The following is a 16,514-nucleotide window of genomic DNA, read 5'->3' as shown; positions in this document are numbered from 1 at the left end:
TCCTTGGCACTTCCTTCGACTCAGGGGGAAGGGCAGTCTGCAGTGATCACATGAAAAGGGGCTGGCTGGGGAAGCTTGTGCTTGCCTCCCCTTCTATTTCGGAGCGTGGGTTCCAGGCAGAAGCAGGCGCGCGCCGCCACTCGGAACTGTGCCCCTATTGTGTCCCCCGAGAAAGCATGACCCTCTGCGGTCTGTTCCAGAAGAGCTGGAGACCTGAGGGGGGAAGCGTCATGGACCGAGAACAGGAGGGAAGACCTATTTTTGAACTTTTGTTTTTAACACTTGTCCATCTCCGTAGAAAATCCATATATATGTAGATATGCCGATTAGTCATACCTTCTCTGCTGTATGTAAATAAGTCCTTAAAGGGTGGAAATCATGAAAAAATGTCTTCTGTGTTTCTCACAAAAGCCGTCACATTTACATATATCTGCCTGCTTAGCCTACCGGCTTATCTCCACTCATTCACACTGAAGTTGTAAGGACTGTTTCATCTTGGACTACTTTTTGAATTAAGCACAGTACAGCCAACAACAGACATCACAGACATCATTTACGTACACTATATTGCCAAAAGTATTTGCTTGCCTGCCTTTGCACACATGAACATCCTATTCTTAATCCATAGGGTTTAATATGAACTGAAGAATCTAATCTGAAGACCACATGAAGTTTGGAGGTCTGTAGCGATTGACTCTGCAGAAAGTTGGCAACCTCTGTGCACAATGCGCCTCAGCATCTGCTGACCCCACTCTGTAATTTTACGTGGCCTACCACTTCGTGGCTGAGTTGCTGTCATCCCAATCACTTCCACTTTGTTATAATACCACTGACAGTTGACTGTGGAATATTTCGTAGCGAGGAAATTTCATGACTGGACTTGTTGCACAGATGACATCCTACCCCTGTACCCCGCTGGAATTCACTGAGCTCCTGAGAGTGGCCTATTCTTTCCCAAATGTTTGCAGAAGCAGTTTGCATGCCTAGGTGCTTGGTTTTATACACCTGTGGACATTGAATTGATTGGAACAAATGAATGTGATGATTTGGATGGGTGAGTGAATACTTTTGACAATATAGTGTATATCAGCACAGTATATCAAAGCACAGTAACATAAATAGATAAATACATAAATAAATGTGTATTTTTAAGAGATAGGTAATGAAAATGGACATACAAACAAAAAGTATAGGTGTTCTGGTACATGTGAGCTTGTGGAGAGTGTGTTGCTTGGGTCTAATATATTAGCATTTTAATATACTTTTATAAAGGTATTGCATTGGTGAATGCTGTCACGATAACTATTATTTTTCAACAATAAATTGTCCCTGAAATAATGTTGATGAATAATATTATTGTCATTTTAGGACCATTTTATGTCACTGATAGAATGTTAACAGCATAATAATGGGATTACAATTCAATATTCCTACACTAGAACTGGAATATAAAAAATGATTAAATATCTTAAAAACATAAAACATGAATAAAATTAAAAACAGACGGGCTCCTACACATTAATGGGCTCTACTCTTATCACAAAACTCACTGGATCAAGTTTTTTATAGTCACAGATTGGATCATTTATACCATTCTCATTTAAAGACAGATCAATCGCCCTTTTGTGCTGTTAGCGTTGTTTGCTAGTTCTGCTGTGTTCTAATACTCTGATATGGTATACTGGGCTGAGTGATGCACTCTCAGTTCCCAAGAGGCTTGTTAGTTTGGCCCTTCCGTGATGCTTGTTGTTTTAGAAGAGAGAACAGAAAGAGCAGTGGCTCCACTGGCTAAAATCAACATCTCTGCTAAAATACAAGCAAGTCAACACAATGGGCAATATCAGGGTCAGCAAAAAGGACCATGTCCATATACTGTACGATAAGTCGATAATGTAATTATCACGACAGGTCTAAATGCTCCTAGAGAAGTGCATTAAATCAAGATACTACAGTACTGTATCGACTGTATGTCATTTCAACCCATGATACATCAAAAGTGGACCTCAGGGCCACCTCAAATGGGCCTTTTATGTAACCTGTAGGTCTATTTGGTCGACTGTTATCACAATAAAAACAAACTTCACTCGACCTCTGCTGTTTTATGACCAGTTTATCAGGCTGCTCTCAGCAAGCAGTGACAAGCTATCGTAGGATTCTGAGAACAGTAGAAATGCACTGATATAGCATTGTGAGTTACAGTGAGTGACTGTGACGGGACAGAAGAATAAAGCACTGGAATAACACTAACTGTTTTCTGGAAATCATAAGATACTGATGTCTGGCCGCAGCTCGTCTGCACATAAAACACGCTCCATGATCCAAGGAAGGCGTGGGAAATCTGTTGTGAGAGTGCAAGGGCTAACGGTGGAAAAAGCAGAGTGGGCTCCAGGCATTCCTTTGTGATTACACATCTGTGCAAAAGGAGGCCAGACATTCTTTTCGGCCGTATCTGAAGCCTGCTGACTTCTACCCCCAATCCCTCCTTTCCCTTGCCTCTTCATTTAGAAAAAAAAGGGACCTCAGCTGTGAACGCTGTTTTGGTCGAGTCTTGTGCAGTCCTCTTCAAAGCACAGGGCAGTAGAAGAGCACAGTCCCACACACCTGTGAGGTTTTCAGTATCCAGGGTTCCATCGGATTTGAACACAGGAAAGCACACATAGTCTTCAGCTGGACATATACTTTGCTCATAGCCTAACCTTTTCCTTCCTCTTTCTAAACATTTAACCTGCAGCCTATTAACAGCCAGGCTACATAGCAGGAGGCCAAGCGTGACAACAGACAACCAGGGCCAGCAAGCAGCAGGGAAGTTTCTTTCGGTCTAGGCTTTGTTCCACTGAATTACAGACCATCCCTTTGTTGGCATGTAAGCTGAAGCATCACTCTACTTTTGCACAGCAGCCTTAAAGGGGCATTCTGGCCTAAAACTGGCACTTAATGTCATTTGTCAGCACAGTACTGCATCCCTCAGCCTCATTGGCATGACTTGTGAAGTCACAATTTGCTTTACTTTTTTGTATTTTGTCCATCAGTCATATTCTCTGACTACAGTACCCAGCATGCATTGTGCAAATATGTCCTACAACCATTGGCGATAAAGAAATGCTCAGTGCTAAAGTAACATATTCTAGTGGTGTTACACTAATATAGCCACTGATCTTTAGGCTAACGAATACAGATGTGATATTCAGCTTCCTAGCAGCAACAGTAGCTTCTTTGTGGCATCTTCCTATATTAGACAGCTAGCAGGTATCCACCCCCAAGCACTCAAATGTCTTTTCAAAGGTTCCTCCAACCTTTAAAAGACAGGAAGGGGCAAAGGGGGGCTAGTCTTTAAATTGAACACTCACACTAGAGACAATTGTGGCAAAGCTGTAAGAGCAGGTAGGCATGTTTACAACAGATGTATTGATGGCTATATTGTTTATTACATCCAAAGTGCTCCTTAAAGTAATATTATGTGGCAATTGTTCCTAAAACAGCAGCTGCAGAATCATTTTGATGGTACACTGACTGTAGCATGGAGAAGGGAGTCTCTGCCATTGCCACTATGGGTCCGCAAAGCTGCTAATGCACTATGTAACTTTGGTGGAGCTACACGAAAAGTATACAAAAGTGTATATAGCAGATCAAATAAAAACATTAAAACCCTTACAAATGACCTTATCTTTAACCCTGATACAGTGATTTTGGCTATTCAAATATCCCACCTGTACTTCCCACTAGGAGCATTTTCTCATATGGTGCATTTATCCTATCGAAATATCCTACCAGCGGTTTTATTCAGACAGCTGTAGCTAATAATACGCTACTGTAGCACGCTTTGACTCACATCAACAAACTGTCTACAAAGAGGAGCTCATAGCACGATTTGTACTTACTGCAGTGGTGTAAAAGTGAATGATGCTACCCAACTGTAGGGGAGCCCAGGAGACTAGAATACCAGTTCTTACAAAGGCCGTGACTGAAAGCAGAGGTAGCTGACTTGATGCCTTGCAGCCCGAACTGTCACACATACTGTCACACAGTGTTTTAGAAGGCAGATTAGCAATGAAGGTCCCTGTAACCGAATCACAAAGGCAAAGGATACGTCCTGACGTTGCCAAGGTATTGACAGCTCAGTGGTAGACATGAGCATTTAGCTGTGTTGACATTAGCCATTAGCTTTTTCACCCAATAAAGAACTGTCAGAGAAGGCTAGCTTTCTAACCTGCGATTCATTCCTGCCCCAGAATCCTGTCTGATTAGGCAGTATTTCTTATGGTTCAGATATATAAAGCCATATAAAGCTGCTATAAAGTGTCAGTCAGGTTCTTGAATCAGGTTTATGAATCAGTTGTCCAAAAATTAAAAATGAAAAATAATCATACTTTAATGTGCCCAACTTTAAATGGACACTGTAGGACATTATTCTTACATTTCATCATTGGGACATCACATCACTGATCCACTATCTAATACATTAGCATGTTCATTAATAAGGAACGTAGGCGTGCACATACTGCATTAAGACTTAAGTACAATAGGGTTGATGTTTATTGTTCTAATTAATGTCTCATTATCACGTTTGCAGCATTCAGCATTTCTAATTATGTTCCTGATAGGATAAATACCATGTGGCTCCATGCTAACAACATCAAAGCGCACAGAGGAAGAATACGAATTGGCACGACGCAGCGCCCCCTGCTGGCCAATTAAACCAACGACTAAAATACATTAAAACCTCTGTCTGGTTTTATTTCATATCATCAGATGATCCCCATGTCATTAAACCCAGCCGCTAAGTCCTTCTTTAATTCCTAACATGTTCTGTGCAGTATTTGATTTTTTTTTTGTCGTATTTAATTACACTATGTACTGCCGCTATTGTTTGATTTATAGCGCTAAAACTGAGCTCTTCTGTACAAATACGGCAGACACTCCATCACAGCACGTTAAGACAAAATCAGCGATCTTATTGCACGACCGAGAGAAAGGGGGCGGGGCGTATGGTTGCACCGATCTGATTATTGGTTGAACGCTCCGTCAATCAGCCTTCACAGCGAGCAACGCGAAACGGCCGATCACATGACCTCCCCTATATCAACACACAGGCGCCATTAATACTAAAAGCAGAGAAACGGAAAATCAGAGGTGAGACACTTTTGCGTTATGTGCTGCGGCTGTAATCGCATTTGTCCTCATGTTAAGACGCTATCTTGGTAAATTAAACAAATACGCGTTCATAAGCGGTGGGCTGCATTGGTGGGCTGTGCAAGAGCGGTGCAGCGCTTTGTTGTTTTGTCAGTAGAAGTGGGCAGAGTTGGGCAGACAGGGTTAGCTAGCCTGCTAGTAGCTAGCTAGCACTAGCTAGCTTGCTAACGCGAAGCAAACAAGGCCTGGCTTTTTGTCTCTCTGACTGCTGACAATGAAACCTACTCTTTGGAGTTAGCTATGTGGAATATGTTGAACTCTGCTATTTTATAAGAAGGGAAACCATACATAGCTAACGTCTTAAGCAGGTAGCTAGCTAGCTAGCTAGCTAAGCTAGCCGATCCGGGCTTTAATTAACGTTAGCTAGTGTTTCCCCCTCAGTTCGGATAAATTCATAGGAAAACGTGTCCATTTGATGACCCAGAGACTAAGCACTTGTCAGCACTTGGTTTAGACGCTTTAACCAGACTGCTGTCAACTTTATAGCTAGAGTTTGAGTCCCAGTTGTTATCTTGCAAGTTTGACGAAGCCCACCACGAGTCGTGGTGCCTGAACGTTGTTTTCCCGAGGCCAGAGACAGACATTTTGAAAGGTCAGTGGTGTGTTTTTGTGTGTGTGTGTGTGTGTGTGTGTGTGTGTGTGTACTGCAGGCTCGGCTAATGGTCTCGAATAAAACCCGTAGGCATCGCAGCGCATTACCTTCATATCATCTCACCAGCTGGCATAATAAATCCTGCACGATGGGTCTCGACTTTTGCTGTATGAAGGGTTGGAATCCCTCGGCCTAGAGGGAGCTGGCCAACCTGTGAACCTACTTCACAAGTACTGTCACTTCAGCTGTGTCAGAATCCCAAAAAGCTATTCAGTACCCTTCAGAGTTTGCACATCCTTTCATCGCACAAGGTGTTTCCTCTCTAGTTACACAGGAAGAACTGGATATACCCTTTTTTCTGTTCTTATGAAGGGTGTGTATTCAAAGGAGGGTACACCTTAAAATACCAGTAATAACCTGTACGACAGTCGCTGTAGGTCAACGTTCTCAGAAAAGTGGAACGGAGAATTGGGGGATATCATCACAACATCTGAACAAAGTGCACAGAAGCAGCTTTTCTATTTTGGCCCAGTGTGTAAGCACTGTCGGAAGTGCTGGAGAACTTTCTGGAGGGGTAGGAAATGGATGAGGGGTGTGTGTAAGGGGGGGGTGTCTGAGTTTCTTCTTTTCTAGATGAAGTTGTACCTCTCTTTGAACATGTCCTTTCTCGCAGAACTTTTCTGAATGGATAGGGAATGTCCTTGATGAAGGTAGGTGTGTCTGAGTTTCCCTTTCTGAAGGTCTAAGACAAGTTGGCATTTCTCAGAGTTTCCACTTTCCCCGTTTCCTCTGTGGAGTGGTACTTTTTTTTGTGCAGGTTAAGTTTAGCAGCATTCTTATTTACCAAATGCAAACTGGAAAATGGCAAGAGACCTAGGGTACAAAGCTCAAGTCTCCGTAGCAGAAGGGTGCTATTTTGATACTGTACTGTAGAGGGGTATTTATAGAGTTGCTGATGGTGGTTCGGCGTGGCGAGCCTGTCTGAAAGAGTTAGTAAAGTGAAAAATAAACCACGCGTGAGCCCTCTACCTCTCTACCCACATCCAGCAGTCCAGGCTGAATGTGTTCCTGGGTCTTGTGTGGCTAGATTTGTCTTAAGTGCTTCTAGATCATTATAATTTATAAACTCACCCGTTTGCACAGCGTGAATTCTTGGAAATGTCACAAATGCACAGCTGCACTCTGGGTCCAAGGTCGACGATAAGATCTTCTGGAAGCCAGCATGGTGGTCTTATCGTGCGGCACAGTCTGCTGTTCTTGATGACTGTGAAAACAGTCATACTGAGTCATGTTTTTGCTGAAGGCGCACGGCTGTGAACTGAATGTTTTTCTTTTTAATTCATTTGCATGCTTGTATTGCTTCAAGAACCCAACTTCTCCTTGATCTGCCAGCCTCTGTTATGATCTGACAGTTCTATCTTCTTTAGTACTAATTGTTTCCACCAAGTTGTCGTAACTTGTTGCCCTCTTAATCGAAGTATATTTTGATTCTCTCTCTTTTTAGTGACACACGATGGATTCAAAGCCTCGTCGACTGCCGTTCATCTCCAGCTCTTCGTCCCTGTCCTCACCTTCGTCCCTCTCTTCGTCCTCGGCTCTCAGCGCAAGTCGGCTGTATGGCAGAGGAAGTGTACTGGGGGCTGATCGCTTCAGCAGGGGAGGCACGGGAAAACTAGACTCGGACTATCAGGTACTGAATCAAGATGCAGCTCCACAAGTGAAACCTAGCACAACTCTTTGGACGGTTTGAGACAAAAAAAATATTACACATAACTGTGTAATAATACTGATCTAATGTGTTGTCTGTTAAAACAGGTTAAAAAATGAGTTTTCATTTATTGTATTGTTACGATGTTGTGTACAAAGTCTGACTGCGAAATTACAACAGGGGCAGTGGTGGGGCAGTGGTGGCTCAGCGGTTAGAGCGCTGGGATATCGATAACAGGGTTGTGGGTTCGATTCCCGGGCTCGGCAAGCTGCCACTGTTGGGCCCTTGAGCAAGGCCCTTTACCCTCTCTGCTCCCCCGGCGCTGGAGTTGGCTGCCCACCGCTCTGGGTGTGTGTGTGTACTCACTGCCCCTAACACGTGTGTGTGTGTGTGTGTGTGTGTGTGTGTGTGTGTGTGTGTGTGTTCACTACCACAGATGGGTTAAATGCGGAGGACACGTTTCGCTGTGCAGTGCACACTGTACAGTGACAAATACGTGCACCTTTACCCTAATGTGACCTACACTAGGTTGTTTATTTGTAAATCCTTAAACAATACCAGTGGACTCCAGACATTTACTTTGGTGCTGCCCCAAAGTATATAGACAGTTTTATATTTTCTGAATAATTAAGACCATGTCATGTCAGTGATGAAGTGTTCCTTCCCCCTCATTGAGCTTTATCCACATCCTCCACTTCCATTAGAGAACAGGCGGCACTTCACATCTGAAGATGAAAAACGTAGATTTAACCTTTTCTTATCTGACTCTTTATTTGGGTATGTTAAGTAATACTGATGCTATGAACTTGTTTTTGTAAAAAAAAAAAAAAGAAAAAAAAAATGGAAGTAGACCAGACTGCTATATTATCCCTACTAGCTCTGTTAGCTTCTTGCTCTGTTTAATATTACACAAGCTTTGGTTATTTATTACATTTATTTTTTTTGAGGGCAGGCTGGATTGGTGGCCCCTAATGGGTTTCAGCCAACTTGGCACCCAGTGACGTGCCAGATAAAGTTACCAGAGTGTCCCGAGTTGTTTTTGACCCTGTGCGCTTGTGGAGGATCACATGCAAAAACAAGTGATAACTAAACACCATGACATGTCATTATCCAGGGTGTACACACATTGCCTTTAAACACAGCTTGTCACTTTAGCCTCCAAAACACCTTTGTTTGCTAAGTGTGTTAACATTAGGAGGGAGTTGTGTGTCTGGTTACATTGTCAGTTGTGTGATGGTTGCTATGAGCAGAGTCTTATGAGGATTGTGATTGTAGATTGGAGCCATTTTTAGCGCAATTTCTAATGTTTGGATGTTGCTTAGTGTTGAGAAATATTAAACATTGTTTGCAACATAAAATAAAATACTACATGGGCGTGAGGCAGAATGGGACACAGTCAGTTGGGAGGTGGGATCAGATGGCAGTTATCTTTTCCTCTGGGTTTTAGTAGTTTTGAAGGTGCGTTAGCTGGTTTGTGAAACTGCTGAACCAAAATGGAGGACTGTTTACACTGCTGATTTCTGGCCCCACTCACAGCCATGCCCATTCCGCAAAATGCAAAAACCCAGAGGGACTGTGGCCTTAAGCTAGATCCACTTACTGTTTTACACTGTGCCTCCATTGTAGAGGTGCAATAAACCACTGGTATCTACATCCTATAGGAGTGGGAACTGTGCACTGCTTTATTGGTTTAAAAAAAATGATGGTCAGAACGGCAAGTGCAAAATCTAGACAAAGGAGCACACCGGTTTGTGTGTTCTCAGTACAGTACGTTGTGTAAAAAAAAAAAAAAAAAAAATAATAATAATATAGTAGTAGTCATTATTATAATGTACTAGTAGTAATAATAATAATAATTAATGAATAAATCCTTTAAAAAAAAAAAAGAATACAGGTTGTGAAATGGCAATCAGTCGATCAGACTGGATAGTAATCAATACAAAACACTAAAATAGTATTTATTGAGTGATATGTGCACTATTTTATATGTCCTACATTTTTGGTCAGAATGCAAATCTAGCAGTTTAACAATGTGCAGTCAGTTCTTTTACAGTGACCCATTTTATTTATGGTATAATAAACCCTCCTATATGTTGTAGGAGGGCAAGCCTATACAATTTTGGGACATACATTTCTGGCATTAATCTGTATCCATATTTTCTTTTACTTTGTAATAATTCTTATCATGTTTCCCTGTGTTGCAGAGCCCTTGCCTTTCAGGAGCCACCAGAGATTACAGCTCCTCAGAGAGTCGCCACTCTAGGTGGAAGTTGTCCACACCCCTCTCTTCCTCCTCTTCCTCTTCATCTCCATCATTTGAACGCCAGTGGACTGAGTCGTCCTATGGGGGCAGAAGCAAACCTGTAAATATTGTTTTGTTTGCTCATAAGCAGTTTTGCCACGCATGTGGTGTTTTATTATTATTATTATTATTATTATTATTTATTTTTAAGTTAAGCAAGTAGCTTTTTGTCTCATCTGTGTTGTCTTGGCAGTGTGATTCCTGCACTTTGCCTGTGTGTTCACAGATGAAGTCACTTGTGTGAGTCATCATGGTGTAATGGTAGTTTTCCGTGTGTGTGTGTTACAGGTTGATTCAGAGAGAGGTCTAGGGTCATACTCCAGTCTTCTTGGCACAACTCAAGACAGTGAGTCCAAAAGAGCCAAGCTGTCCTACACAAACAGAGCAGCATACAGCCGAAGCTCCTTTACCTCCACACCCAGCAGCACATATACCAGCCTGGGAGGCACACCAGGTACTATTGAACTAAGCAATGTCAATTGAATTGCAAATCCGCAGTGGATAAAGACTATTTAAAGTATATTAAAATTGTTTACCTACAGTGTATATGTATAATGTGTAGTTCTTTGATGTGCAGGTGAATAACAAACTGACATTGTGTTTAGATTCATCTTGGAAATCCTCAATCAGCCCTTTGTCCAGGTCCTCATCCTCCTCTTCATCCTCCTCGTCTTCATCCGAGGGTCTGTGGGCTCGCAGGGAAGCGGAGAAGAGAATGGACTCTGGACTGTCTGGTCTGGGAGAGAGTAGCAGCTACAGACCCACAGCACTGACCTCCTCACTGTGTATGTACAGACAAAGTCCTTGCAGGAAAGTCTGTTCTTCTTTGCAATCTTGCTGGGCAGTTATTTTTCTGTCCCACAATACTAGGCTCCTATCTTTATCAATAAGGGAATAAGCCTAAAGTGAAATTATTTCAGAAACCCATTTTAAATCACTAATAAAATCTGGCAACCTCCATGAGTGAGTGTGTGAGTGCCACACAGTTCTATTGGCCACTAATCAGTTTTACTACACTTTGTAGCGATCAGGTTTAACACTGTGTTGTATTTGCGTTTCAGATCGCCCAGAACGTGTCACCTCCACTTATGCCCAGGGAGCTCGACCCAAAGAGAGCCTGTACTCCTCTCGTAGAGAAAGCAGCTCCACCAGTCGGCGTCTCACTTCAGAGTACCTCCCATCACCCCTGGAGCGCAGCTCCCACAGACTGGCTTCTGATTATCAGCCCAGTTCCCATCTCCACAGAGATGCCCCGATCTCCACCTCCACCCGCACCTCTGCCTCTCTCTCGGACCCCTCGTGCCTCTCCTCTTGGAGCTCTTCCCCTTACACGCCCCTCAGCGAGCGTGCTTCGAGCACCCCTCAATCTAGCCCCGCCCCTGTGCCAACTCCCACCCCTGAGGGTGGAGATTCTGATGGCAGAAGCACCACCAGACGTCTGTTGTCCCGCCTCTTTTCCAGGCGTTCCAGTCAAGAGTCTAGCTCTGCCTCCAGCACCAACTCTGCCTCAAGGTCATTTGACTCCACCCCTGAGGAGGCAACTTCCAGTGAAGCCCCACCCACAGTCAGTAGGGAGAGTGTGGAGACCGATCCAGCACAGGCGTTTGCGTTTCTTCGCAGACGTGAGCAGGCTCTGTCTCCAGTGCATGAGAATGCAGATGTGGAGCCAGAAGCAGAATCACTCCGGTCTCCAGGAGGGCTGTCCTGGCTCAACTGGAACCGCTGCACCCCTCTGTTTTCCCGCCGTCGGAGAGAGGGCCGTGACGAGAGTGCCCGCATGGAAGCCCGGCGCTCCCCACAGTTCCCCCTCAGCAGCCCAGAGGGACGCAAAACACCTGACAGAGATATGCACCATGATGATGAGGAGGATGAGGAGGATGAGGAAGAGGATGACCTGTCGGAAGGAGCGACGGCTGCTCCCCTTGCTGGAGCTTCTGGACTTTCCTCAGCTCTCTTGCAGGATGCCTCTCGTCTCCCAGGGCGGAGCCCTGGTGTTTCGAGGGTATTGTCTAGTCCTCTCTTCCGCATGCCTGAGAATGTGATCATTGGGTTAGATGTTGGAATGGATGGGAGAAATCAAGCTGAGGCACAAGCAAAGGAGAAGCCTGCTCCCTCCCGAGATCCAGAGAGACTCCGGAAGATTCAGGAAAGGTACATAGACCATCACTGCTATACTGTCAGGCTTTCCAGATTGCCTTTTTACATAAAAAAAACAAAACACAACCTAGTAGCCTCCATCTGTACAGCAGTGATTCCCAACCCAGGTCCTGCAGTACTTCTGTTCCAACATACCAATTTTCATATCATGTAGAGCTAATTTACTGGACTAGTGTGTTGGAGTGGGAAAAATGCTCCAGAGACCAGGGTTGGAAAGTCTTGATGGGCCATTAATCGGCAATCTGATGTACCAAACCAGGTTGATTTGGTTTGGTTGATTGTAACTTAATGTAAGTTTTTAATTAATGCATGACACATGTCTGGATGTCTGGTGCACAAGATGCACTTAATGGCAGAAAGGAGTGCTGCCTAGAATGCTGTGGAAATCCCCAGTAAAATAATCAATATTCTTTTGGATGTAATTATTCCTGGTTGGATTTGTAAAATGTTGCTTGTAGTGTCTCCATTAGTCATGGCTGTGCCAGAGGTCTCTTCTAAACCCCATTTGTTTTTTTGGAGGCAATGAAAGTATTATAGCAATTTATCTGTTCATTTTATTGGTTTCTGTGGCTAGATGAAAATTAGTTTGAAAGAAAATCTCCTGGACAGGTGATATTTGGCATTACACCAGGTGCTGTTTATTCATAATTGCCCTTTGTCTGTGCTGCCGTTTGGCAAGTATGTTGACCGGACCACTCTCTATTTGTAGTTTGCTGTTGGAAGACTCGGATGAAGAAGAAGGGGATCTGTGCAGGATCTGTCAGATGGGAGAGAACTCAAGTTCAAACCCGCTGATCGAGCCATGCAGGTGTACAGGCAGCCTGCAGTATGTGCACCAGGACTGCATCAAGAAGTGGCTCCGTTCCAAAATCAGCTCTGGTATCTTACGTTTCCGCTTTGATTAATGCTTAATGGTACTTGGCTCTTGTGTGATTCTGTCTCTGTGAAGAATCCATACGTGATGATAAAACGGATGACAAAGTAAACTTTTTGTTTATTTCAGTAACAGCACCTGGACCAATACTGTATCTATCTGTTAATTGCCACAAACCTTGTTTATAATGCTGTTCTAACTCTTTGTTCTGTTTGTCATGAACTTGCAGGTTCGACACTGGAGGCCATCACTACCTGTGAACTGTGCAAGGAGAAGCTGCACCTGAACATTGAGAACTTTGACATTAATGAGCTGTACAGGTCTCATGAGCGGGTAGGGGACACCAGAGTTTCTTTTTTATTGACGTTCTATTTGTATGTATGCATGTTTGTTTATTTATTTATTTAATATTGACAAACCACTATTAATGTTAGTGTAAATGGGTAGTGCAGTGTGGTGTTCCACAAGGCTCTGTTTTGGGGTCCTTATTGTTCTAGCTGTATTTGTAGCCTCTAGTACACAGTTCATAAATATAGTATTGACCATTACTTTTATGCAGAGTTTGGCAGAATTCATAGATAGATTTGCATGTATTTGATTTTTTTTTTTTTTTTTTTTTGAAGCCTGGGTAACAAGGAATTCTCTATGGGTTTAGTAGGGTTTCTCAGTTTGGCCGAATAACTTGAGCTCAGAGCTAACCTATCCAAAAGTAGAAGCATGAGAGACACAGTCAGTTAAACAGTCATATTGGTCATGCTTTGGAAATTCCCCCCTGGCCAGGGCCGTTTCAAACAAAAACGTGAGATTACTTTAACCAAGACATCAAGCTAATGAGCTATGACTTCTATCCAATCAGCGTATGTGTGTGTGTTGTCTTCTTGTTTGTTTAGTCTGAGTATGAGTTCATCAGCTGTGGCCTGTACCTGGTGGTCCTGCTGCACCTGTGTGAGCAGAGGTTCTCTGATGTGCTGGGAGCAGTCAATGAAGCTGGGGTAAGCATATTATAACTCTGGCTATCATTGCTCCTACATCTCAACCTGTCAAATCTGTATCCCAGCCAGTAAACCCTCTCTAAATGCACTACAGTACATGTTTGCTTTGAAATGTAATCTTTTGCCAACAATGTGACCTTTTACTTGAAGAAAACATTCTCCTCTTCTCTCGCTCAGTTTTTCAACTTGGCGAGAACTCTTCACGAACACATGGACAATCTTGAAAGTACGTTTCTTTCAAAATATTTGTTTTTTACTTTGGTTCTCGGTTAGCAAGTTTGGTGTTTTGGACTTATTCAAAATCAGTGAGCAAATGTTAGGTTTGAGGGTAAGTACTAGTTCACAAGTTGGATTTTTATGACAAAATTGCAAATGGAAAAGGTGGGTGTGTTGAGAGTGGCTTATCTGCAAATGTGTATGTGTGTGCCCACTAATGTTATAAAATATATTTTATAATTACATTACTTTTGTAGTTAATTACTTCCCCCCCTCTCTCTTGCACCCGGTCTCTCTCTCCTCCCCATTGTGCACTTCTCTCTTGCACTGTGTCTGTGTTTTTTGAATATTTAAAAATGTAAAAAATATATGAATTTTATTTTTTTGTTTTTTTTTTGCTCTTGTACCCTAACACTCCCCAAGGTTCTTATGCTGAATCCGATGAAGAGGAGGTGCGAGACAGCAGACCTTCTATTGACTTCTGTGACCTAGAGGATGAGGAAGAGGAGGAAGAGTTTTAATTGTGTAAAAAAAAAAAAAAAAAAAAAAAAATGTGGGGTAGAAAAAATGGCAGACAATCCAGCTCCTCCCAGCGCTTCACCTCTGCTCCATCACCCAACATGCAGAGACCTGAACCGGCGTCCCAGTGATGGTACCTTAAACACTGTCTACAGCCCTAAAGTGGGCATTCACGATATGCAGATAACCTTGTCTCTGGGAGGTGTGTTCAGCACCCGCCCACCCTTAGGATTGGGATTTTTATGTTGGTTTTTGGTTTTGTTTAGTTTGTTTCCCTATAACCCCCACCCCCCCTCCTCCTGATGTTGCCGAGTGTGCTATGTGAAGCTTTATTCAGTGAAAAGAATGAACTGTTGAACCATGAGTGCTTTACATGTTTACTGTGCTAGCACATGGAATGGGGCAAGGGTGGCGAGGCTGGTATGTTGGATGAAGAAGCTGCGGATAAAGAGAAGCAAGGCAAACCTGAACTGCGTAAGATGATAGAAGGATGTGGTGAGATGTTGGTTCGTATCAAAGACGGTGGCAAAATAATTCCCTTTAATTTCTTTTTATTAAATGTGACAAATGGATTTGCTTTGAAGTGAGTTTTCAGAGAACGAGTGTGAGAATGGAGCTACTTTTGATCAAAGAGTGTGAGCTCATAGGTGACTCTTCCATTGTCTGTTTAATTGTCGCTTTCTAATGTAATTTGCTCTGCTTTCTGATTTCTCAATTTAAGTACAATAATTAATAAAAGTTTTTGGTGTATGGAGGTACACCACACACGTTTGACTACTCATTTCTGGGCCTGTGTTCTGAATTTGTTTTACAAGCACCCCATGTTATTCAGAGAAACACTGTTTTAATTATGTTCCAGAATAGACGGTGGGCCTTGCTGTTGAAGGGCTGCTCTTTTATTTGCTCCAAATTTTCTTATGCATTGTCTAACTTGATTCAATGTAGACATAAATAACCGCTTTCTCTGGGAGAAATTTTACTGTGTAACAGTGTAAACGTCCTCCAGAAGGTACATATGCAGTTATGTATTATCTGTACAGATTTGTTTGGTGTTGGTATATAGTACTTACTTTAAAGGTAGACTTGTATCCAAATAAATATTGCTGTTGCTAATGTAAGAAAATTACAAGCCATTACTCCTTTCTTAGTGTTGCACAGGCTGGACTCTGGTCCTTAGATAACACAGGAACACCACCTAGCTACTAGTTATGCGATGTGTTTAAAATGTTAGCCCATGTAATATTAGTGCAATATACACTTATTACCCTGTCTTTGTACCATCATATATCACTATTAATGTGAATACCCTTTATTACCAGGCTTGTATAGTACCATAACACTATTAGTATTACCCTTGCTATCCTCAATATAATCCCATGTGACCTGACTGTGATTGCAATGTGATTACACAGCCATAACATTTCCAGGTCTATGTATCAACATATAAAATGACTATTATTAGCAGGTCTAAATACCATGCAGAACCGCTTATTACTTAACACTACTAAAATGATTATCTTCATTACTCGGCCTTAGACCATATAACATTATTAATGTTTGTTCCAAGTTTATATACCACCGTGTGCCACTGCTGCCTTTTTTCATCATGCCTCAGTAAATCACCATGTAATATTACTGTTCCTATTATAATGCTGTTATTACCTGTTATTCAGCCTATATAACTCAATTACTATTGCTTATTACCTTTTTACAAAGCCTATATCCACCACATTTTTAAACTACTGCTGATCATTCTTTGTGGTAATAAACCAGGCCTATATACATCATCATGAAACACTGTCATCCATGTAACTAGGCCTGTAATCACCCTATATCATTATTGCTATTATAACCAGGCCTATATATCACCATAGGACACTAATTACCCTTATTACACAGCCTACATAACACAGTTGCTATAAACCTCATTACAAGACCTAGATACACACCACCATTTAATATTA

General features: G+C 42.4%; 1 protein-coding gene across 2 annotated transcripts; it reads left to right on the top strand.

Annotated features, from left to right (window-relative positions):
* The first annotated feature begins 5,077 nt into the window (after positions 1-5,077).
* marchf7 (membrane-associated ring finger (C3HC4) 7) lies at positions 5,078-15,666 on the top strand. Of its 2 annotated transcripts, none has more exons than XM_072683634.1 (11): positions 5,078-5,130; positions 7,287-7,472; positions 9,695-9,853; positions 10,081-10,246; positions 10,398-10,577; positions 10,854-11,943; positions 12,659-12,828; positions 13,053-13,156; positions 13,714-13,815; positions 13,993-14,041; positions 14,455-15,666. In XM_072683634.1, exons 2-11 carry the CDS (start codon positions 7,296-7,298, stop codon positions 14,550-14,552), a joined length of 2,295 nt encoding a protein of 764 aa, XP_072539735.1. In that variant the 5' UTR covers positions 5,078-5,130; positions 7,287-7,295; the 3' UTR covers positions 14,553-15,666. The 2 variants fall into 2 exon arrangements, with proteins under 2 accessions (XP_072539735.1, XP_072539736.1); XM_072683635.1 differs by lacking the exon at positions 5,078-5,130 and adding an exon at positions 5,836-6,356.
* Positions 15,667-16,514: the final 848 nt, after the last annotated feature.

This window comes from Salminus brasiliensis, chromosome 7, assembly GCF_030463535.1.
Source record: "Salminus brasiliensis chromosome 7, fSalBra1.hap2, whole genome shotgun sequence".
NCBI lineage: Eukaryota > Metazoa > Chordata > Actinopteri > Characiformes > Bryconidae > Salminus > Salminus brasiliensis.
The sequence above is the reverse complement of the archived record's forward strand: the minus strand, read 5'-3'. Positions and strand labels throughout refer to the sequence as shown.

Bases quoted from the DNA above. Each gene is read 5' to 3' on its own strand.
- marchf7 (XM_072683634.1), top strand. From the start codon at position 7,296: ATGGATTCAAAGCCTCGTCGACTGCCGTTCATCTCCAGCTCTTCGTCC. The intron at 11,944-12,658 runs GTACATAGACCA...CTCTATTTGTAG, and splicing joins CTCCGGAAGATTCAGGAAAG to TTTGCTGTTGGAAGACTCGG. The intron at 13,816-13,992 runs GTAAGCATATTA...TCTCTCGCTCAG, and splicing joins GAGCAGTCAATGAAGCTGGG to TTTTTCAACTTGGCGAGAAC.